This window comes from Etheostoma spectabile, unplaced genomic scaffold, assembly GCF_008692095.1.
Source record: "Etheostoma spectabile isolate EspeVRDwgs_2016 unplaced genomic scaffold, UIUC_Espe_1.0 scaffold270, whole genome shotgun sequence".
In the NCBI taxonomy this organism is placed as follows: Eukaryota; Metazoa; Chordata; class Actinopteri; order Perciformes; family Percidae; genus Etheostoma; species Etheostoma spectabile.
In genome coordinates this window covers 159,108-182,272 of record NW_022605574.1, presented here as the reverse complement: position 1 = coordinate 182,272, position 23,165 = coordinate 159,108, and the positions used below count along the sequence as shown (strand labels likewise).

General features: G+C 42.1%; 1 protein-coding gene across 11 annotated transcripts in view; it reads left to right on the top strand.

The window, feature by feature from the left end:
* herc1 (HECT and RLD domain containing E3 ubiquitin protein ligase family member 1) overlaps window positions 1–23,165 on the top strand; it is a 77,106-nt gene that overhangs the window by 17,976 nt on the left and 35,965 nt on the right. For 4 of the 11 annotated variants that reach the window (XM_032510679.1, XM_032510678.1, XM_032510672.1 and 1 more), the window contains exons 15-45: window positions 1,165–1,317; window positions 1,891–2,023; window positions 2,912–3,103; window positions 3,681–3,905; window positions 4,054–4,227; window positions 4,330–4,444; window positions 4,558–4,678; window positions 5,726–5,897; window positions 7,010–7,349; window positions 9,206–9,326; window positions 9,444–9,537; window positions 10,295–10,566; window positions 11,037–11,252; window positions 11,388–11,508; window positions 11,758–11,995; window positions 12,096–12,268; window positions 12,890–13,045; window positions 13,148–13,254; window positions 13,339–13,449; window positions 13,530–13,700; window positions 13,977–14,216; window positions 14,623–14,706; window positions 15,713–16,272; window positions 17,175–17,820; window positions 18,965–19,238; window positions 19,318–19,555; window positions 19,670–19,836; window positions 20,955–21,071; window positions 21,455–21,710; window positions 22,567–22,688; window positions 22,800–23,026. In XM_032510679.1, coding sequence (XP_032366570.1) covers window positions 1,165–1,317; window positions 1,891–2,023; window positions 2,912–3,103; window positions 3,681–3,905; window positions 4,054–4,227; window positions 4,330–4,444; window positions 4,558–4,678; window positions 5,726–5,897; window positions 7,010–7,349; window positions 9,206–9,326; window positions 9,444–9,537; window positions 10,295–10,566; window positions 11,037–11,252; window positions 11,388–11,508; window positions 11,758–11,995; window positions 12,096–12,268; window positions 12,890–13,045; window positions 13,148–13,254; window positions 13,339–13,449; window positions 13,530–13,700; window positions 13,977–14,216; window positions 14,623–14,706; window positions 15,713–16,272; window positions 17,175–17,820; window positions 18,965–19,238; window positions 19,318–19,555; window positions 19,670–19,836; window positions 20,955–21,071; window positions 21,455–21,710; window positions 22,567–22,688; window positions 22,800–23,026 — 6,336 coding nt within the window. The remainder of the gene's footprint in view (window positions 1–1,164; window positions 1,318–1,890; window positions 2,024–2,911; window positions 3,104–3,680; window positions 3,906–4,053; window positions 4,228–4,329; window positions 4,445–4,557; window positions 4,679–5,725; window positions 5,898–7,009; window positions 7,350–9,205; window positions 9,327–9,443; window positions 9,538–10,294; window positions 10,567–11,036; window positions 11,253–11,387; window positions 11,509–11,757; window positions 11,996–12,095; window positions 12,269–12,889; window positions 13,046–13,147; window positions 13,255–13,338; window positions 13,450–13,529; window positions 13,701–13,976; window positions 14,217–14,622; window positions 14,707–15,712; window positions 16,273–17,174; window positions 17,821–18,964; window positions 19,239–19,317; window positions 19,556–19,669; window positions 19,837–20,954; window positions 21,072–21,454; window positions 21,711–22,566; window positions 22,689–22,799; window positions 23,027–23,165) is intronic. The other 7 variants (XM_032510683.1, XM_032510677.1, XM_032510675.1 and 4 more) reach the window with 6 other exon arrangements.

The following is a 23,165-nucleotide window of genomic DNA, read 5'->3' as shown; positions in this document are numbered from 1 at the left end:
ACACACACACACACACAGACACACAGGCTGTTTCCAAGTGGTTGTGATTATGCAGGCCTGAGCAGAATGACGATTAGACTGCAAGGCTTTCTGCATTTGAGTCACTTGTTTTGGACTCATTGCCTCCCCGCTGTATTTTTGCTCTTCTTACTCCTTTCTTCATCTATAGAGCTCTGTTTTTCTGTTTTTTGTAAAAATCACAAATGGAAAAAAGTACATCTAGGCTAAGAAAACAATTCAACAAAAGCCAGTAATGACATTTTGGTGGCCTAAATATGAATATAACTGGAATCCAGATCACAAAAGCCGGGGGTGGAAGAAAGCGATGATTCTGTCTAACTCATAAGGAAACTCTAATGTAATATTCACCCTCTATAATTAGCTCATGCTATCTATTGTAGAACATAATAAGTCATTCCAGTTTGATAACAAATCTAAAAATAAACATTTTTTGAAGGACAAACTGGCTTAAGGAGAAACAAAACAGATACACTTGAGTGGCTAATTTGAAAGGTACTGCTGAATCTGGCCATGAAGGTCATTGGGTCTAAGGCTGCTTTTAATTCAGGATCCATTTATTAGCTCTTCTGTAATTTTTATAACCAGCTATATGATGATGGCCAAGATTAAATTGGTGCTTGCTGAAGATTTTCTGCTATGAAAGCACTTTGAAAACGCTTTGGATGTTAATCACAAGTTTCTCACGATAAGATATTATATTGATTCTTTGGACAACTGTATGATAATTGCTCACATCACAAAGTCAATTTAGGGTCCTGCGATCGATTTGAGACGAAATAATATCGGTCCATTCAACACAATCTGTACATTTAAATCAACTCACAAAAAGCATCTAAAATATGATTTGACATTGTTTTTTATGAGCTCTTTCAACTATTCTTTTTAATAACATGTCTAATTATGAAGTGGAAATTTCAAAAGAGGAACATCATACATATTTTCAATTTGCATCAGTTATATTGGATTATTGATATATCGATCCTGATCAATGTGTCGTTACACCCCAAGAAAAAACACATCTTTCCTCAATTCGTTTTGGCTACTAGTTAAACATATTTCATCTCTGAAGATACCTCTTATACCTGCAATAACTGTTAGCCCGTAGTAGTTTCTATCTGATTTGTGTGTGTTTGTGTTGTGCAGGATCAGGCGTTTGGTGAACTAGAGAAGAACAGTGATAAGCTGCAGCAGGGCCTGTCCTCGTCGGACAGCAGCCAACCAGCTCACCTCCACCAACTGCTGTGCTCTCTGCAGAAGCAGCTGTTAGCGTACTGCCACATTAACTCTGTCACTGAGGTACGGACACTCCGCTGTGTTTGTTCATGTGCAACCTGTTCAAACACGTTTACTCTCTCTTCCATAGACAACAGCTTTATTATGTGGAGAATGGTGTTTACACAATAAAAAAGTCTCCACGGAGTTCTCGGTCCAGTGCCATTTGTGACTTATGCCTTCAAGCAACACTGGTGGGATTACATCATGTTTCTGTTGAGCTGAAAGGCAGATGCCCCATGATGTTGATCATGAAGTTGTTTACTTCTTATTGCCATCTAATTTCACAACTCACATGATCTCGTTCGTGAGGCGTAAAATCAATGGCTCTTGAAAGTAAACACATTTTAATAACTGATGCATGAAGCAAAGTACATCCTAATTGTATGGCTTTTCTTTCTTTTTTTTGAGCTAATTCCTGATCTAATGGAGTGGATTTCAGTGGCTGTGCATGTTTATAAATCACAGTTTTGTAAGTTTGTATTTTCAGGATCTTATTTTCTCTCAAGACCAGAGAGATATTTTGAAAAGCCACTTTGTTGTGGTTGGTAAAGATGACTTTTACAACATTATCATCTTCGTGTTTTTTTCCTGCAGAACTCCAGCAGTGTGGCTTTACTCCACAAGCATCTGCAGCTCCTGCTGCCTCACGCCACAGATATCTTCTCTCGCTCGGCTGCTCTGATAAAAGAGAGTTCCTGGAACGGAAGCATACGAGAGAAGCTACAAGGTGAAGAGGAGCAGTTAATCTCTTTTGCAGCGAGGCTGAAATGCCTCCTCTTATCTCACTGCGTTGATATCTTAACCCTCTTATCCTCTGTTAGCTCACTTCTGCCTGTTCATCATAAAAAGCTTTCATTGTTTCTGTTTCCATGTTTATGCCCAAAGTCAGTTTAGTTTAAACTGCATAAAACAACATGAGGTCATTCATCCCGGCCGCTGTCAGACTCTACAACACCTGCACCACCTGATAATGTTGGAGTTTCTCTTCCTGTTTTTCATTTAATCCACACACTCTCTGTTTATCTTTATCTGTATTTATATTTTTCCATTACAAGTACTTACTTTTTCAATATTATTTATGGTCACAGGTGAAAATAACTTATATTATGGTTACCTACTTTTGCATTATTACTTTAATTACATACTCAATTTAATTTATAGGTCACTTACTTACACTGCAATATTGTATTTTTTGTACTATGGCAACCGCACTTTACTTTACTAAACCTTTATTAGACGCCACTTTACTTCAGTCTACCTGCTGCTCATTGTCTGCTGTTGCCTGTTTTTACTTGTTTGTTTATTTGTTTTTTACTCTCATTGTAGAGAATGCTAGTGTAACAAAGGAATTTCCCCGCTGTGGGATGAATAAAGTATTATCTAATCTAATCGAATAATTTAGGTGATATATATTTTGACATTAATATAGTCATGGTGAACGGAAATGATAGAAATAAGAATTACCCTACCAACCCTTTTCTCACCTTTTTCACTTCAGATCCAAACCCAGAACTCCTAATTATCTGACACAATCTGTCAGTTGATGTTTCTTTCTTTTCGTCAGTACCATTGTTTTAAACCCGCAAAAAATTGACTATGTTTCTCTGATCTCCAGATGTGATCTACGTGTCAGCGGCAGGCAGCATGCTGTGCCAGATAACCAACTCCCTGCTGCTGCTTCCAGTGTCGGTGGCGAGGCCTCTGCTCAGCCACCTGCTGGATCTGCTGCCTCCTCTGGACCGCCTCAACAGGCTGCTGCCTGCAGCTTCCCCTCTGGAGGACCAGGAGCTGCAGTGGCCTCTTCATGGTGAGCATGAAACATGAAGCTTCTCGAAGAAAACCATTACGTGCATCACATCATCAAAACATGTACTGTGCAGCAACCTTAATTGAAAGTTTATTCATTAGCTTTTCCCCAAGCTTTCAAGTTAGCTTTGAATACTATCATTTCATAACAACATTAGGCCTGGTTTAGCTATTACAGTATCTCACTTGCAATCACTATCAAAAATGTATTTACTACACAATAATGTATATTGCTGCTGTTTGTGGTGTTTCTGTTTCAATGAAAATTAAGTTGAACATATGTTGCTCATATGTTGAACATACGATTCAAAGATTTATCATGTTAAATTTAGCATTTTCTCTTTTGTCCTAAAGACCGTTTGGTTGGTGAGTAGGCCACACATTTAATTTAGTGCTCTTGTTTTGTATTTTTGGGGATATTAAATGGCTGTAACTGTAGAAGTTAGGGTTTAGTTTCTGTTGTGATCTTTGACAATTTCACTCTACAAATCAAAAGTTGTAAAGCTCGCAATATCTAATTATCCCAGTAGAATTCATGCTGTCCTTATTCCACTACACTAACTATTCTGACTTTTCAGGTACCTCTGACTTTGCCGAGCCAGCGTCGGGGATGTCCCTGCCACAGCCGGCCCTTTCCTGGGTGTGGCTCGTGGATCTGGAGAGGACTGTTGCCCTGCTGGTGGGCCGTTGCCTCGGTGGGATGCTGCAAGGAGCTCCCACCTCACTGGAGGAACAGGATACTGGTTACTGGCTCAAAACGCCCCTCTTCAGCAATGGCTTGGAAATGGATATCCCACAGCTTGGTAGGGAGTGGACACATACAGTAAAAACACTTGAATAAGTTTTCCTAAATTTAAATTCCAGCGGGATATTTTGTAGATGAATGTTTCTTCTTTTGCTCTTTTTTTCCTTTCCATTATTCATTTGACGTTTTCCTCTTGTGTCCTCCAGACACCTGCATCAGCTCATTACTGGAAGCAGCACTGTCCGGTAACGAAGAGCAGAAGCCCTTTGACTGCACACTGCGTCCTGACTTGAGCCTCCTGGTGGATTTAGCTCTGTGTTCCTCTAAAGAACCGGCCAACAGCCTCTGGATCAACATGCAGGACTACGCCATGAGCAAAGGTCCTTTAACCTTTTAACTAGGCATATCATGACTTCTACAATCTATACGCTAGAGGCATTCGTCTTGAAAAGTATCTGACTGCACTGTATATCCTGTTGCAGACTGGGACAATGCGTCTCTCAGTAATGAGTCCCTGTTGGACACCGTGTCCAGGTTTGCTTTAGCAGCCTTATTGAAGCACACAGGGCTGCTGGGCCAAGCCTGTGGAGAGGGCAGGTACGGTAACTTAATATTTATAAAATGTCAGCCACAAGGTTTCCACACTGTCTAACAGCGCTAGCCTAAATTAAACACTCCATGTCACAAGTATATTTTTATTTTCCCATCAGGTACCAACCATCTAAGGCCCTTGCAGAGGTGTATCGCTGTGTTTACAAGGTACGAAACCGCCTGCTGGCTTGTAAGAATATGGACTTCATCCAGACGAGATCCTCTTCGCGTGAGAGGAGAGTGAGTAAACAAAAGTTGCATTTGGCTAAATAGTCTCTTAAAGATAATAATAATAAGATGCTTTCTTTGCTAGTAGGTGCTTTGTTCTTGAAATATGGATGCTAATTTTGCAATTTCGCAATGTTGCATGCATTGTTGTGGACACATGCAGCCACTTTTACTGGAAGGTCTTGCACGTACGCGAGACCGACACAAGTCTGCTGCTGTCTGCAGAACGTATATCGAAGCCTGTCCCAACTACAGCCACATGCGAGGTTGTCAGCTGTGTGTCTGCCTGGCATACTCTGCGTGTAGGACGACTGATTTAACCCGCAGATCCTCTCCAATGAAGTGGCATATGTCACGAAGCTCTCCGCTGTGAGCACCGTCCAGCGGCGAGCCATGAACATAGCATAAAAAAGAGCTTAAAATGATAAGAAATAGATTGTATTGACTTTTGTTTCACCACGCAACAAACCTTTTTTCAAAATGACGTTTTATGAATTTGTTTTTAAATCCCTATTGTCCATTAACGCTTAAAGGTGCCCTGCCACACAAAATCGTTTTTACTTGAATTTTTTTAAGTATGTCAGGCCCATATGTGTTTGTGTTATGTGGTGAATGTGAAAATGAACTGCTAGCTCCTCTGTCAGCTCTAGCCACTGAAAAGAAAAAGTGGAGAAATCAGACCAATCACAACAGCTGGTCAGTCTGATGTCATGTTGCCTGAGCTCATTGAACACACTATTCATGAGCTTGCCTAATTGCGCTGGTTAAAAGATGCTGATAGCCAGACTGTCATTGGCTAGCTGTAAGCCAATCAGAGCCAAGCAGCTTAGCTCGTTGAATATAAATGGGAGTTGAGTCTTCCTGCAGGCTTTCTATACCATACTTGAATGGCTTGAAGCTAGGTAACCAAGGTAAAAATGTTACAGAGTCCATGGTTGAACTTCAGACATTACCACCAAGTAATGAAATACGTGTGGCAGGGCACCTTTAAACGGTCAATTATGAAACAAAATGTTTTTCACATGCACTCATGGATGTCATTTGATTACACTTTGTCAGATTTCAGACAATCAGGACTCTCTGGACATGGACCCTCAGGAGCACTCGTTCACACGCACCATCGACGAGGAGGCAGAGCTGGAAGAGAGAGTCGACCGCGAGAGAGAGGAGGGCCATCAGGAGCAAGATGACGAAGAGGAAGACCGGGAACACGAAGTTATGACGGCTGGAAGTAAGTACACCTGCTTGGAGTTGTTTATTTTGTTTATTTCAGTGTGCTAATCATTAGGTACAGAATGCATTTTTTCAGTTCATTTAAGTTTTTTTTTTTTTTATCTTGCCTGTTCCATTCATCCAAGTCTGCTTTATGGCGACAGTTGTTAAACTGGTTAAAATGCTAAGCAATTGTTTTTTACTTTATTTGCTTGGCGCTGTATCCTGTTGAATGTTTTGTCATGTTGGGTTAGTTCTGGAAAATGTTAAGCACATTCAGTTTTCCAATCCGATGTTTTATGTAGGAGTTTATAATGGTTTGGATATTAATTTAATCATATACAGAAAGTTTAGTTTTGAATTCAGTGAAGACCCTAATTGTTTTTTATGACAAAGCATTGCAGCTAAGTAGCCGATGTGTATACAGTACATTGATTAGAAGTGTATGTTATTCAGTTGACGGCGGCTACTCTAGCTCTGACAGGACTCCATGGTGCGTTCAGGTGCACCTTGTTAAACAAGTGGTGCACTCAATTGTACTTTGTTAATTTTGAGAAACTCAAACTTTTGTTGTTAAATACTAGTGGCTCTTATTGCGACAATCGAGTAAATTTAATAGTGCACAAACAACCCTCAAATTGATTTAGAGTGTACTTTTCTAAAAATATCATTGTGTGCTGGTCTCCGATGTCCACAGCTAACCTCAGCCAAGCAACAGCAATTTCAGTGACAATAGTGAAACAGCAACAAGTTACTGGAAATTAATGAGAACCCCCAGCCAAGATTTTGGAAACATCATCTAGCCAAATCACAGCTGTCTACAGGGGAACATAGAACATGAGCTGAAAACAAAATGTTTATATCGAAAGTCATATTGAATCTTGGATTTAAATCGTGACACCCCTAAGCATTTCATTGTTGTCATCCAACGTGTCGCTTAAAATATGCTAGGACACTTTTTGACGGGTTGCATTCGCATGTGCATTGGTAATAAACTTTGCACTCTAGTAAACTTTGAGTGTATCGTGCGGCTGCATGCTGCTTGTCCTCTAACCCAGCATCTTGTGTGTGTGTGTGTGTGTGTGTGTGTGTGTGTGCTTTATTTGTGTATGTGCATCTTGCACCACACAGAAATCTTTCAATGTTTCCTCTCAGCGCGGGAGGTAGCTCGCAGTCGGGATAGAGAGCGAGCCAGCAGCAGCACAGGCCTGGGCTCTGGCTCTGTTTCTAGGAGCGGAGGAGGAGGCGGAGAGGAGGACGCCATTCTGTCTCAGGAGGGGAGGAGGGGCAGTACAGGTCTCGCAGAGGGCCAGGACCTGTACACAGCAGCCTGTAACTCTGTGATCCACCGCTGTGCCATGCTGTTGCTGGGGGTAAGCCCCGTTCTGGGTGAGATGACCAAGCAGAATCAGGAAGAGGGCCAGACCCAGTCAGCCACTGGAACACAGGAGTGTCTGAGCTTCATGACCAGGTCAGAGTGCTGCCCACCTGCATACAGTGCAGACAGGAGGGGGGGGGGGTTGATTAATCAAAACTCAAAACTCTCTCAAACTCATGTGTTGACAGATTATAAATTAGGTTTCCTCTTTATTGTGGATTTTGTGCTGTGAATGTATTCCTCTACTGAAGGGCCAATCAAGTCAGCTTGTGTCTGAGAAAAGTTCATTATCACCTTTTCCTCACAAAATCACCTGAAACTGTTTCAGTGTTCATATAGGCATGTGGTTGTTGTTTTAAACATGGTTGACTTTTCTATAATTCTTAACAAATGAATACTATAAATAGTATAAAAGTTAATTTTTTTATAACAACACTCACATGCCTAAATGAGCACCGGAACAGTTGTTGGTCACTGTGATTGTAAGAGATCCTCTCCTAAAGCAAATCCAAAGTATGAGATGGGGGGGCAAAGTCTGCAGTTCTTGTACTATACATGCTGTAAATGCATTCTAAAGTTCAGCCAAAGCTAATATGATGCAAACAGAGTTACACAAATCAAGTTGGTATTTTCTAAAGTTATTCTTTTTAGTGCAGAATTTTCTAGTAACAAAAAGAGGGAGCTTTTTACTAAAAAGACTGAGACTTTGGAAGATTTAAATTGGCTGACTCAGACTGCTGAAGCCTTATATTGTATGTAGCTCTCGCTGACTGTATGCATTTTTGTGCAGGACTATTGATTTTGTCCCTTATCTCTAACATTAAAATCACTTAGGGATGAATCTCTTTCCAGCCAGTAATGAGAGGAGGAATCATAACAGCAACCAAAATCTTCTACGTTACTTGATGTGCATAAAGGACACCTACTATGCTTTTCCTAATTTCTTGTCATATACACAGAATAATGTTGCAATATCAGATGTTCATATTAAACATGGCCAATATAAACATGCAAAAGTAATCCCTGTGGGTAAATCCTGACTTGTAACAGGTTTTTTGGCTCGAATTGATGTCGGTCCACTGCTGGAATTTTTTTGATAAAAGAGTTCTTAACCTCCTTTTCTCTTTTAACATGTTTCCTGGGCTCGTGGTGTGCAGCAAGTTTTATCTGCCTGATATAATCTGTCATAATGAACATATTATTACTTTTCCCTTTTTTTATAGTAGACATACAGTTCAGGCTCTCTCCAACAGTGCTCACACAAATATGTATAAAAAAGAATAAACATGCATCTAAAAATACCAATTTATGACATAAAATGGCATAGAAGCTAAAATATAGGAATAAATATAACATATCAAATAATATATACCGATATTTATTTTAGATAATTTTTGCGTATTAACATCCCAGTGAAAGTGTCTGCTCTGTACAGCAGTGTTGCAGCACCTAGGGAAACAACAAGATGAAGGTGGAGGATTTGGTGCCAAAGTGAAAAGCAAAAGTGCCGAATTGGATAATTTTATATCATATTAAATGTATTGTGTACAGTTTGTTTTCATACCAGATTCAGGGAAAAATAAACCCAAAACTAGATTGCAGATTGCGGTGGAAAAAAATCTCCTTACTGTGGCATCTTTAACATACACAGACATGTTAACCGATAGTAAACAATAGGTAAAAGGTGATGTATTATGCTTTTTGGGGGGTAAAATAATTGTATATCTTGTTTGTTTGGTTACTTTTGTATGATGTTGCATTGGCTTGACAAAGATGATGAATTAGTTTCTGTGTGTGTGTGTGTGTGTGTGTGTGTGTGTTGCGTGTGTGTGTGTGTGTGTGTGTGTGTGTGTGTGTGGTGTGTGTGTGTGTGTGTTGTTGTGTGTGTGTGTGTGTGGTGTGGTGTGTGTGTGTGTGTGTGTGTGTGGTGTTTGTGTTTGTGTGTGTAGGAGTGAGAGTCTGAGTGCAGAGAGCCGCTCGGTGCAGAGCAGCCCGAGTTACAGGCTGATCAAGTCCAGGAGCGAGTCTGACCTCTCTCAGCCCGAGTCAGACGAAGAGGGATACACTCTGGTAGAGCAGACACTCTCATTCACACACTTATACTCATTGGTGTTTCTGTGTTTAAGGTCTGTGTACAGTCATGTAGTAATTTGAAAGCTACATCTTTGTCTCCGTTTTCTCTTTCAGAGTGGGAGGAGAAATGTTGACCTGGACTTGGCTTTCTCTCACAAAAAGAGAGGTAATAAAGATGTTAAAAAGACAGACCTGACTAATGTTGCGAGTAAGTATAATACAGGTTGTGAGTCATATGTTACTCTTGTCTCTCTGTCTTTTGATTCCTATGGATAGTTTATTTACTTCTTTTGGGGCAGTTGAGCCCCAAACACAAGAGGAACTCCAACCAAGTAAACGATGGCATGTTTATTCCTCTTGTCAGCCCGTACTTTCATCACTGTGATGCCCCTCATTCATCTCTCATAATGAGGGCCTTGTTTTGAGCTTCACTTCAACACACATATTCTGCCCTCTGAGCTGATGCATAGGCCGCAGAAATAGTTAAGGAACATACAGATGTGCCTGTTGTAACAATAACAGCATCTTCTGCTTGGAATGTGTGTTATTCTACACAATGAAGGCTTATTCTATGTGCAGAATATGATTTGTGAGAGTTTTCATGGAGTTACCAGTTGCAATTAAAAACAAATCATTAGTACTGATCATTAACGTCAGTGCTCTCAGTTGTCATATGGAAACACCAGCTCTGATTATCATTTCACTTGTCAACTGCGGCATTTCTTTCCTCAGTGGGTATTGGAAACTCAGTGCGCCCATTAAAGATGAATCCATAATGGCTGATAAAGGCTTGTGCCCGCATGAAGAATCAGCATTTGGCCATTTGATGAACTCTTATAGAGTAATAATGCATTTCACTGCATAGCTCCTAAGTGCTTAAAAGGAACATGGCCCATCCATCAAAAGAGTTATCTTGTCTATACATGCATCTGAACGGCTCCTCTCTCCTCTCCTCCTGTCTTCAGGCTTACTTCAAAGCTCGCCAGACTCCCTGGCTGAGTCCTGGTTCCGGGCCAAACTCAGCCGCCAGAGGACCTACAGCTCAGCACACTCCTATGAAGACTCCGAGTTGGACCTGTGCCGCACACTGGGCATCCATGCTCTCATTGACAACATGGTTAGCTTCATCAGTGGCGATTTGGGCCTGGCACCGGCCTTCAAGGAGCCGGAAGAAAGTATGTCCACCAGCCCACAGGCAACTATCCTGGCCATGGAACAGCAACAGAGCAGAGGAGAGGTGAGGGGCTCTCTCAGGACTTTTTTGGGCATCTTTTATTGGTTTAATGCCCCATGAAATTAAAACGCTAATTTATTTTGACAATAGACACGGTGATTATTGTACTTTTTTATAACGCTTTTGTCATAAAACTCTTTGTGTTGTGGTGATGCTCGTGTTTTTAAGGGGTTTCATAAGGGATTGAATGCTTCAGTAGAGGTTGAGATTATTCTATGACCCTTTGTCCTGCAACATCCTTTCATAACAGCACTGCTAAAAGGACAAGGCTGGTGATGTTCTAAATCTTTCTTATTGTCAACCAAGCCCATGAAAACACCACAACTAACAATGCTTTAGTACGTTTCTCAATAATTTTTGACTTCCCTATCCTGTCTGCTGCTCTCCATTAATGAGACGAAAACACTCCAAGAGTTGCTCTTGTGACCCTGTTAGAATATCCACTTGACTACTAGGATGTGTTTTATCTCCAGCTGCGGTTGGAGGCACTCCACCAGATTGTGGTGTTGATCTCTGGAATGGAGGAGAAGGGCAGTCAGCCGGGGAATGCAGATCGATCCAGCAGTGCCTTCCAGTCCTCCTCCCTGCTCACCTCCGTCAGGTTGCAGTTCCTGGCAGGATGTTTTGGCCTCGGCACCGTGGGGACTGGAGGGCTGAAGAGAGAGAGCGTGCAGCTACATCACTATCAGGTATGGGATTAATACATTTTCAGCCAGTACGCAGAAGTCCCACTGATTGTGTTTGATTCATAAGAGAGTAGTTACCATATTGTCTGTGCTTTTTTAATCTCTATTTTAACATACCAGTGCATCCTTCTTTTGCAGGATGGTGTCAGAGCAGCTAAGAGGAGCCTCCAGATGGAAATCCAGACAGCCGTTCATAAGATCTACCAGCAACTGTCTGTCACACTGGAGAGGGCACTGCAGGCAAACAAGCACCACATAGGTAAAAAAGGCTACTACTGTGCATCCCCAGAAGCAAAGCCTCAATGACTTATTGTCCTAAAATTATTCAGGTTGTTATCTCACTTTTTGTCCCATTGTGGCTCGCGAGTGTGACCAGCTTTTAAAACGGGTTACTTAAGCTTGCTTTAGTCTCCTTAAAACACTGCAATACTTGGGACTGGATCTGAACTTGGATTTAGAGTTTTGCCTGATGCTTTTTTCTCTTGCTCTTGTCTTTTCTCCATCCTAGAAGCCCAGCAGCGCCTCCTGCTGGTGACTGTGTTTGCACTGAGTGTTCGCTACCAGCCAGTGGACGTCTCCCTGGCCATCTCCAGTGGCCTGCTCAACGTGCTCTCCCAGCTCTGCGGGACAGAGACGATGCTGGGGCAGCCCCTCCAGCTCCTGCAGAAACCCGGAGTGTCTCAGCTCAGCACCGCCCTTAAGGTGGCCTCCACCCGCCTGCTGCAAATACTGGCCATCAGCACTGGGTAAGAGATTGAGGAGGTTTAAAACTGGAGAAAGGAAATCGCTGTGACATCAGCAAGATAAGATAACATTAACAGCGTAAGTTCTTCCTTGCATTTGCAGCACGTATGCAGACAAGTTAAGTCCCAAAGTTGTCCAGTCGCTGCTGGACCTGCTCTGCAGTCAGCTGAAGAACCTGCTGTCTCAGGCAGGAGTTAGTCTTCTATCGTCTGGAAAAGACCAGGAAGACAACAAACAGGAGGACAGCGCGGACTCTGAAAAGAAAGACTTCAGAGGTGAGTAAGAAAGTTGTTCTCACTACTCTTTTCATTCCATTTTTAGTGACCTAATGAGGCAGCTGTGTGGTCCCTCGTGTGTGATAATACATCAAACATCCTTTATATGTGGCCATTATTACATTCATGTGGGTAGTTTCATTTTTTGTCAACAGAAGCTATGATCAAACAAATTTGTTGAAAACAGTTTTTCAGTTTATTCCATAACAACTAAATGATACTTATAAATTAACCTTGTTAGCAAGAATGATAACAAAAAAACTAAAAAATAATAATCATTTGAAAATGTATAATCAAGAAACGAGAAAGTTTTGTCAAGTAATCTATTACAAACATGGGACCATAGTTACAGTACACACTAAATATAGCAGCTGATAACTTGACAAAGCAAATAATACATGTATACATAAGATATTTAAAATGGATATACAACCAGCCAATGTTCAGATTGTTAAATACTGATTTAAAACTTGTTTTTATACCAGAAAGAAAGAAAGAAAGAAAGTAGTTTATTTATTTTCCCTTTTATATGTTGTTAATATTTACTGAACCTGCAGTAAAGGTGAACCAAGGTTTGTATTTAATGACATTGTATTTGTATTGTTTTTTCTTGTTTTCCAGCGTTGGTACGTAAGCAGCATACTGCTGAGCTTCACCTTGGAGACTTCCTCGTCTTCCTCAGGAGAGTGGTGTCCTCCAAGGCCATCCAGTCCAAGATGGCTTCCCCTAAATGGACTGAGGTGCTGCTTAACATCGCTGCACAGAAATGCTGCTCAGGTACAACCAGCTTATGTAACACACACACACTCACACACACTCACACAACACATATAAAAGTAAAAACATGGCTGAGACATTGACCCTGGCTGTTACCTCCAGGGGTCCCTCTGGTGGGAAACTTGAGAACTCGGCTCCTAGCTCTTCATGTGTTGGAAGCTGTCCTGCCTGCCTGTGAGGCCAATATGGAGGATGACCAAATGACACAGGTAAGCCCCTTACTTTTTTATTGTAAGTTCTGATTAATGGACCTTTAGTCAGCCCGTGAGCTGATCTATTTTGTTCTCTTCTAGGTTGTTAAGCGGCTGTTCTCCCTGTTGTCTGACTGCATGTGGGAAGCTCCCATTGCTCAAGCCAAACACTCAATCCAGATTAGAGAAAAAGTTCAGGAACTTAAACTACAGGTGAGAAACAAACTATTTTCCTTCTCTATCCATGTGTCTTGTATTTGTTTGAGTGACTGATAGATTTTTTTAACTTGCAGGGAGAGGCGGAGGAGGAGGACGAGAACCTTCCCATTCAGGAAGTGTCCTTTGACCCAGAGAAGGCTCAGTGTTGTGTGGTAGAAAATGGCCAGGGGCTGACGCACGGCAGTGGGGGTAAAGGCTATGGCCTGGCCTCTACTGGTATCTCCTCTGGATGCTATCAGTGGAAGGTACACTGTTATTAAAGCTTCATATGTGGCACAAAAATGATAACAGCGTTATTTTTGCTGTTGAAGTCCAGTTTCTTTGTACATTTTGGTAACATTTTAAGAGAACCCCTTATAAAGTCATCTTAATCAACACAACAGGGCTCAATTAATTGCAAATTATTATTAAATGATTACAGTAGTAGTAGACCGGTCTTTAATTGATGGGAAAGTGTATAAACTATCTCCTTTTTTCATCTCCCTGTTTTGATTCATTCCACATTTAATTTCCTTTTGTAGTTTTACATCGTGAAGGAGAACCGAGGCAATGAGGGTACGTGTGTAGGCGTTTCACGATGGCCCGTGCATGACTTCAACCACCGCACCACGTCGGATATGTGGCTGTACCGAGCATACAGCGGAAACCTGTATCACAACGGGGAGCAAACGCTGACACTCAGCAGCTTCACGCAGGGAGACTTCATCACCTGTGTCATGGACATGGAGGCCAGGACTATCTCTTTTGGCAAGAACGGAGAGGTCAGAGACTCTGGCTCAGTATCAGAAACTCTAGCAAACTTATCTACTTTAGTCTTCAGATGACAAGACTGGGGTTATATTCATGTGACACGCAGCAGTTTATCATGTTTGTGTGTATATATAGGTTCTGTTTATATTTAAAATAAAAATCTATCGATAAAAACTCTTTAACCTTATTACAAACCTAATCATTGCTAGCCTCTTGTTTGAGCCACTTCTCTATGTCAATCCCTATCAAAGTATATCTGATAAATCACTTGACTACAGAGGAATAAAGCCTCTTTACTGGGATACTAAAAATACACATGCATATTAATTCATGAATACAACATATATCAACAAGAAAAGCCATGTAGCTCCTCAGGGTTCTGTGTCCACACCTAACTTCTAACTTGTGATTCCACAGGAACCAAAGTTAGCCTTTGAAGACGTTGACGCCACGGAGCTTTATCCCTGTGTGATGTTTTACAGCAGTAACCCAGGAGAGAAGGTAAGAGCACAGAACCATCCACCTGTCTGAGAAGCATACTTCTTCTCCATCTACAGGAGGTATTTTACCTCTGCTGGCTTGCTTGTCGTTTGTTTACAGTCACACAACAGTTACTTCAGCTTTAGTGTTTAAATTAAAATAGTTAAAGCGCCCATATTATGCTCATTTTCAGGTTCATAGTTGTATTTTGAGTTGGTACCAGAATAGGTTTACATAGTTTAATTTTCAAAAAACATAATATTTTAGTTGTACTGCACATTGCTGCAGATCCTCTTTTCACCTTGTGTGTTTAGGTCTCTGCTTTAGCTGCAGAGTGAGACATCTCACTTGTTTACTATCTTTGTTAGGAGTTGCACATGCGCAGTAGCGAGGTAAGATCACATCAGCTTGATAACTCTTTCTCTAACTTTGGTCAGTACAAGGCAGGATCAGCTGGGAGACTGAAGGCAGAGGACATTCAGAAACCGTATCTCACTCAAAACAGCATAGTTCTTTTCCAAGTTTGTATGTGTGTGGAAGCAACAGAGACCCAAAGTAACACCCCAAATCCCAGAATTAGTAATTTTTTCACAATATGGACACTTTAACCTACCTATAATTGGTCGTTGGCACTAAGGGACAAAATGCTAATAATGAAACATTTTTATTGATGTTTTTAAAATTTCATTTTATTCTCAAGCCAAAAATGCCAGAAGATAGAGCGAGATGAAGAGAATGTGTGTGTTCATTGGTTCAAGCATCTGTGGGGTGCCCTGTCTTTCCTTTTTAACAGCTAAATCATCTAACGAGTTTTGATGCTAATTATTGTGCAGACTGCCAAATCAAAAATCTTTTTTCTGCTATGTTCTGCTATTTTACTTCTGCTCTGTTTTAAAAAGTGTACAACTTATCTTATCTGAATTAGTTGGTTTTTATGTTGCCTTTTTGTTTATTTACTCTATGTAGTAGCTCTGCATTTATTTGAAATATAATTTATATATTCTGCTTATTTAAAAAAAAATTCTAGGTTAAGATCTGTGACATGCAAATGAGGGGAACACCTCGAGACCTCTTACCTGGTGACCCAGTCTGCAGCCCCATGGCCACTGTCCTGGCCGAGGCCACCACTCAGCTGATCCGTATCTTACATCGCACTGACCACTGGACCCATCGCATCAACAAGACCATGATCGAGCGGCTTCACAAAATCAAACCCTGCTTCAGAGAGTCCGCCAGTGCATCTGGCAGCGGTGGGGGTCAGAGGCTGAAAAAGAGTCGCTCGGTGCAGAGCCGCGAGGAGCACGACGCCCAAAAAGAAAACCAAGAAACACCAGTGAGAACAGAGGAGGAGAGGGGACGCCATGGACGGCAGCATGGCTTGGGCGAGCTGTCAGAGCACCACCTTAGGACACTCTGTACAGAAGTTTGGCCGGTTCTGGCGGTGATCGGGGGGGCGGATGCAGGCCTACGTGTAGGTGGGCGTTGCGTGCACAAGCAGACCGGGAGGCATGCTACTCTGCTGGGTGTGGTGAAGGAAGGCAGCACCTCAGCCAAGGTGCAGTGGGACGAGGCCGAGATCACCATCAGGTACTGGCTGGAACGGTTTGCTTTGCCTTGTTTTTTATCCCTTTTCTTTGACATGTATTTGTTATTTATAGGGCTGCCCTTCTGAGTCGATTAGTTGATCAATCAAAACTTATGAGCACATTTGTTGTAAACACAAGATTTAAAGTGGTGCTTTTTGCATGATTTTATGCAGAGAAACTCAGTTTTATAGATCTGTCCATTAGTCGACTAAGAATTTCTTTAGTCAAGGCCAGCCCTGGCTATTTATTGGTATATGTTGTAGATATCAAATTGCAAACTAGTTAGGAATTTATTTTTATTTTTACAATTTCAGCCAGATTTAGTCTGTCACTGCTTTTGGGGAAAAAGGTTTACTTTGTGACATTTAGGCCTCTGGAACCTGCTTTTACTTCTTGTATAATGTGAAAAACAACCTTTTAATTCTTATAAGATTAGTGTTGGTCCAACAGCAGTGATATGCATGACTGTTTTGTTCTAGTTACATATGTGACAAATGCTGTTGTCTAGACATACAGTCATCAACAGTATGACCACATGGCTGATAAAGTGTATTTTTAAACACTGTTGAGGCTAAATGTTTCTTCACTGCCTGTAATCACATTCATCTGACATTCTGTGTCCTTTAGCCTTTTAATCACTTTTTCACCTTCTATTTTCCTTTGCATTAATTCACTGTTTCTATGTTGGTGTTATTGACTTGCCCTTTTGCGTCACTATAAATCCATTACACTTCTGCATGGTCCAAAACATCATCGAGGGGCATGTTTTATTGCCATACCCAGTACCCACACATTCCTTCTCTGTATTTGTCTTGCATGCTGTGCTCTTTCTCTCCTGCCCTTTCCCTCACTTTGTGTTTCCTTCCCCTGTCTCTTTTCATTCTCCACTCCCTTCTATTAAAGCTTCCCAACTTTCTGGTCGCCTAGTGACACTCCACTATACAACCTGGAACCCTGCGAGCCGCTGCCCTTTGACGTGGCGTGTTTCCGTGGCCTCACCGCCTCGTTGCTGTTGGACCTCACCTACCTTACCAGCATCCACGAGGAAACCGCCGTTAAGCTCAGCGCACGACGCCACGACAAGAAGCATCGCAACGCAGCCTCGACCGGGCACGAGCCGACCAGTAACGAAGAAAAGACGGACAATGAGGGGCACAACCGTAATGATCAAAAGGATAACACTGGAGCCTCGCCTGGAGCAGCTCCAAGCACCACGACCTCTGACCTGCGGGTGTCCCACAGTCTGGATGAGATGAAAGCACATGCGGCACCCAACTCAAAGTCCGAGAATGAGATCTCATCTGTGGTTAGCGGAGGTGTAGGCGGAAATGAGACCCTTTTCACTGCAGCTCCTCATGCCCCTGCTGAGGGGAACAGGAAGAAAGGGCACGAGCATGGCTCCCGCAGTCATGAGCCTTCTCCTTCCTCCATTGCCACTCAGTCGGAAATCCACGCTGTGCAGCTGTCCTACCTCTACCTGGGAGCCATGAAGACCCTCAGCGCCCTGCTTAGCTGTAGCAAGTATGCTGAGCTGCTGCTTATACCAAAGGTACTGCAGCTTGTTTAGTTTACCTTTACAAAAGCAGTTTTTTTAGATTTTTTCTGGGCATTTTAGGGCTTTATTTGACAGGACAGCTGAAGACATGAAAGGGAAGGGGGGGCTGCAGGTTGGAGTCAAACCCAGGCCAGCGGTGGCGAGGAGTAAACCTCTATATATGGGTGCCCGCTCTACCAACTGAGCTATCTGGACGCCCATACAAGAGCAGTTTATTCAATCACATGTTCTTTAGTGGTATCAGAAAATTCTTGAGGCAAATAGTTTAACATTTTGGGAAATCTACAAATTTGATTTCTTGCTGAGAGTTAGATGAGAAGATTGATACCACTGGTGTATTTATCTGTTATATGAAGTTATGTAGCTTAGCATAAATAAAAAAACATGAGGAAACAGCTAGCCTATTAGAGCCTCTAAAGCACTATTATTACTTGGCCTGCACAATAAATTGTATTTAAATTGCGCTCTTTAGTCACCCCTTTACCTGCGATTCAATCTTAAAATACATAGCATCACAAACGCTACTACTTCTGTGAGTTTTAAACATAGACTGTATAAAATAGGTTTTATAGCGCTCCCTTCTCTTCATTGAAGCCTCTGTGGTTACAGGCTTGTGGTGATGCGCTATGTGCTATAGTTTCCAAAAGAAATCCATGTTTGGTACTGCCAATTTGTTTTGTTTTGTCATGGTTCATCTGTGCAATACACATTGCCCTTTGTGACAAAAGAATTGTGTCAGAGAATTGTGGTATGTATTTTTATCCGAATCGTGCCGGCCTAATTATTACTCACTTTATTACTCACAGATATACTATTATATCTCATGTGTTGGAATGTCTTCTGCAGTTAAATGAGTCTCTAAGGAGTCTTATTTAAAACAGACAGATGTGACAATAGTATTCATATAATCTAACTCTCTGCAAGAAAGTGAATAAGTGCATTTCTGCAAAAACAAAAACAAATCAAAATGTTGAGCTATTTATTGTTTTTCAACCCCCTTCCCTGTTTTGATATTTTGTTTTTGTACGAATAGAATAACTAAAATAATATGGAGCAGATATACAGAATCTGTGTGGCTGATGTGAGTAAAATCTCATACCTGACACCTCTCCTCTCTATTCTCTCCTCTGACATCCAGGTGTTACCTGAAGTAGCACCCAGCGGGCACAATGCTGATCTAAATGCCAGCACCAGTGGAAGCACCGCTGCCACCTCGCCAGTATGCCAGGAAGAAGTGGAGATGCGGGCGGCTCTGCAGTTTCTAATGCGCCATATGGTAAAGCGGGCAGTGATGCGCTCCCCCATTAAGCGGGCCTTGGGCCTGGCAGACCTGGAGAGGGCACAGGCCATGATCTACAAACTGGTCGTGAATGGGTTGTTGGAGGAGCACAGTGGAGGAAAGGCCAAGCCAGGTGAGAATATGTAGAGATGTTATGTTGTTTATTAGTGCTTGGAGAGTTCTTACTGTAAAAATAACAAACATTTTTTCAGCTTTGTCTGTCTTGTCATTTCCCTCAGGAGTGAGAAGTGAACCAGAAGGTGAGGGGGAAGGTATAGAGGGTGAGCAGTTGGCACAAACCCCAGTCACAACCAGCCCCTCTGCCTCCAGCACCACCTCTTTCATGAGTTCCTCGCTGGAGGACACCACCACTGCCACCACACCTGTCACAGACACCGAGACTGTCCCTGCCTCGGAGTCTCCGGGGGTCATGCCTCTCAGCCTCCTCAGGTCAGAACAGATGGCTGCACATATTGTCAGTCAGCTAGTGTTAATTATCAGCCTTGTTTGTCATGTATGATTAATCCGAGATGATTATTTTAATGCGTCTCTGTGATGTGACAGGCAAATGTTCTCAAGCTACCCGACTACTACCCTGGTTCCAACCCGTCGAGCTCAGACCCCTCCGGTGTCTTCTCTGCCAACCTCTCCCTCGGATGAGGTCGGCCGCCGGCAGAGTCTCACGTCTCCTGACTCCCAGACCTCCAGACCACAAAACAGAACGGGTACCTGTAAGTATGCCAGACCGCCATGCATGTAAACATGGCTGTTGTGCTGTTGAAAAGCTTGAACAGCTTGTTGCCAATTTAAGCCAACACAAACTGCACATTTTCTACCTTGTTAACTGTGTTTTTGAGTTAATAAAAACAAATAGAAGACTGATATCCTCAATGACAACACAAGGTTTATCAAAGAAAATGATCTTTAAATGAACTCTCTGTTTGATCACGGTCATTGATGCAAACTAGGGTTGCATGGTATTGACATGAATATTGCAATATCAGTATCAAATCTGATATTTTAAACATGTAAAATTACAAAAGTTACTGGAAAACGTATCAAAAATAGATTCACAGCAAATGAAACAAGTTTTCTTGCAACACAATTTCAACTGACTGTCATATTGGACTGGTACAACATGAATAAATAAATAACGACCATGTTTGCAGAACTGACACTCCTGATAAAAGTCTAATACCTAACCATAAATAAACATTAGGCTCTCTGTTTGGTAAAATTCATATCCAGCTGGTGATTATCAAACTAACTTTGGCCTAGTTTCTAATCTGCAACACAGCAGTGACCTTTTCACCACACATGCCCAGCAGATTGACAGATTATCTGCCTTGACTTTTTCTGCTTATGAAAACTGAAACAGCAAGCTAGTAAACATAAATGTAAAAAATGCAGGTTTCAAACCATTTAGAAAAAATATATTTGAAAATGTTTTACATTTGTTAGACCTCAATGATATAAATGGTTAGTTTTAGTGAGTGACAGTAAATATAGGCATAACTTTAATTATTACATGATGGTTTAAATAGTGGGCTTAGTCCTTCGACTGCATTCACACCAAATCAAACATTGTGGCCTTCAGTGTAGGGTTGTGGGGCAGCATGGGAGTATCACTTAAATTTGGGTGGCAATTGTGTGGCGGCAATGCACCTTCTAAAACCAAACTAGCATTTAGCCATGCTGCTAGCATGCCGGGTCCTCCGAGTGATTGTCCACATCAATAGATTAAAAAAGACACAGATACTTACACATTTACAAACACATAGTGTGATTTTCAAACCTATATCCCATGTTTTATAACAATTTCATTAATTGTGTTGGTTATTTGCTACAGCTATGTCAGACCCCAGCAGCAGGCTGTCGACATCCCCCCCTCCTCCTGCCATCGCTGTGCCCTTACTGGAGATGGGCTTCTCCCTGCGCCAGATCACCAAAGCTCTGGAAGCCACCGGTCAGTCACAGAGACAAATGCTCCTCACAATCTCCTCCTTATCTCAAGTTGTCATCTTTGTTGTGTTTGACCAACATTTCAAACCCAAAGATATTCAGTTTACAATTATATAAAACACATGATTATCAAAATTGTCTGTTTTATACCAAGTAAATCCACAATGCAAAACAACCATGTTGTTATTAGCAGAGAATAAAATAATTGTGGCATTGAATTTGATGTTAGTACTTTAACCATGACCTAAAAAAGCACAGCAGGTTGTATATGAAAGCTTGGAATTTATGATTTCCCCAAGAAACTGTGTGATATGACTCTGAATATTGTGGTATGACTATCACTGTGTGGTTTATTGATGGGTCCGGTGTGTATTCCTGTTATCTCAGGCGCTCGAGGAGAAGCAGACGCTCAGAACATCACGGTGCTGGCCATGTGGATGATCGAGCATCCAGGTACAGAGGATGAGCACGACGAGCCTCACACCAGAGGCAGCGGTGTTGGGGGTGATGGGTCTGATTCATCCTGTCCGGGTGCAACAGCCTCTGCTGGAGGCAAATCTCTGGACAGGAGCCCGTATCTGTGCTCGCCTGGAGACATCGCCAGTGCAGATACTTCAGAAATGGAGGAGGGCTTCATCGAGAGGTACAGTTGGAAGTGTCAAGTGAAAGGGCTTTGTGAGTTAAATAGAGGTTCAACAACATTATGCAACAGACCACACCAGGAGACGAAAGACGGACGAAAGATAAACATTTTCTTTGTCAATCATATCTTTATCAATACCTGTGAATCCATTTCAAAGCGATTGTCACTTAATTGCAAGAAAGCTTTTCTATAGAAAACTAATTTCCTAAAATTACATTACCGATACAGAGTACAATTCGATATTAGACATATTGAAACGCAGACCCGTGGCAGTAAAATCGACCTGAGTACACTGCACATTATTGGACTCGGTCTGACTCAGGTCCTTGGTCGGAACTCTGTCCCTCAGAACTGGACCGTGAAGACCTTATTGTCTTAATTCTAAATCGAAATAATTCTATCAAAATTTTAGTAGCAGCAACAAAATGTACTGTTATAAAAGATGGGCAAAGTAAAGACCATTATGAACAAATTGTTCTCGTATGTAGAACAGACTCTGTGGGTAGGTTTGAAATGTATTAGCAACTACACATTAATAATTCAAAACAATGTGACGAACACACACTGCCCAGCCATCAAAGAGAGTAAACTAAGTGAAAAACCCTGAAAAGTTCAGCAGGATGTTGAAGTCTTTTAAACTGTATGTTCTACTTTGAAATCATGATAAAAAAGCAGAGTGTGATGTTTATTCCATACATCATTCAGTTTTACACTTTATACTGAATAACAGAAGAAATTGGCAGGGGGACCTCTAGCTCACCCAGTGTGGGCTGAGACCTTTGCTGCGGCCCGGGTTCAAATCTGACCTTGTCGCGTCTCTCTATATATTAAATGTCTATATTTGTGTACTTTGTAGTCCGGATGGTCTGGAGCAGGACAGTGCTTCAGCCTCCAGCGGGGGTCCACTCAGAGGCCGCTCTGCTGTCGGCAGGAAACACCGCTTTGACCTGGCTGCTCGCACGCTTTTAGCCCGCGCTGGTAAGAATATTCCACAAAGACATCTTTTACCTTTCTTTACACTATGTCTAAGGAAATTGCAGATAAACCTCCCACTCCATCACTTCACTTTAAACTTCCTCTCCTTCTAAGCTGGACTGTACCGCTCGGTGCAGGCTCACCACAGCCAGTCGCGTCGGGAGGTCTCATCCCTCCAACAGCAGCAAGATCCGGGAGCCCTGTACGATTTCAACCTGGATGAAGAGCTGGAGATGGACCTGGACGAGGAGACCATGGAGGCCATGTTTGGCCAGGACCTCGCCAGTGACACCGACATTCTGGGAATGTGGATCCCGGAGGTACTGGACTGGCCAACATGGGTGTGTGTGACTTTCTGCTATGTCCAGAGGGCTGCCATCTCCATTCTGCTCGTAACGTGCTCGTTACCTGCCTTGCATCACTTCTCACTCACAGTTATTTCATACTATACCTGCACGTTGAAATGGATGGCTTTATGAG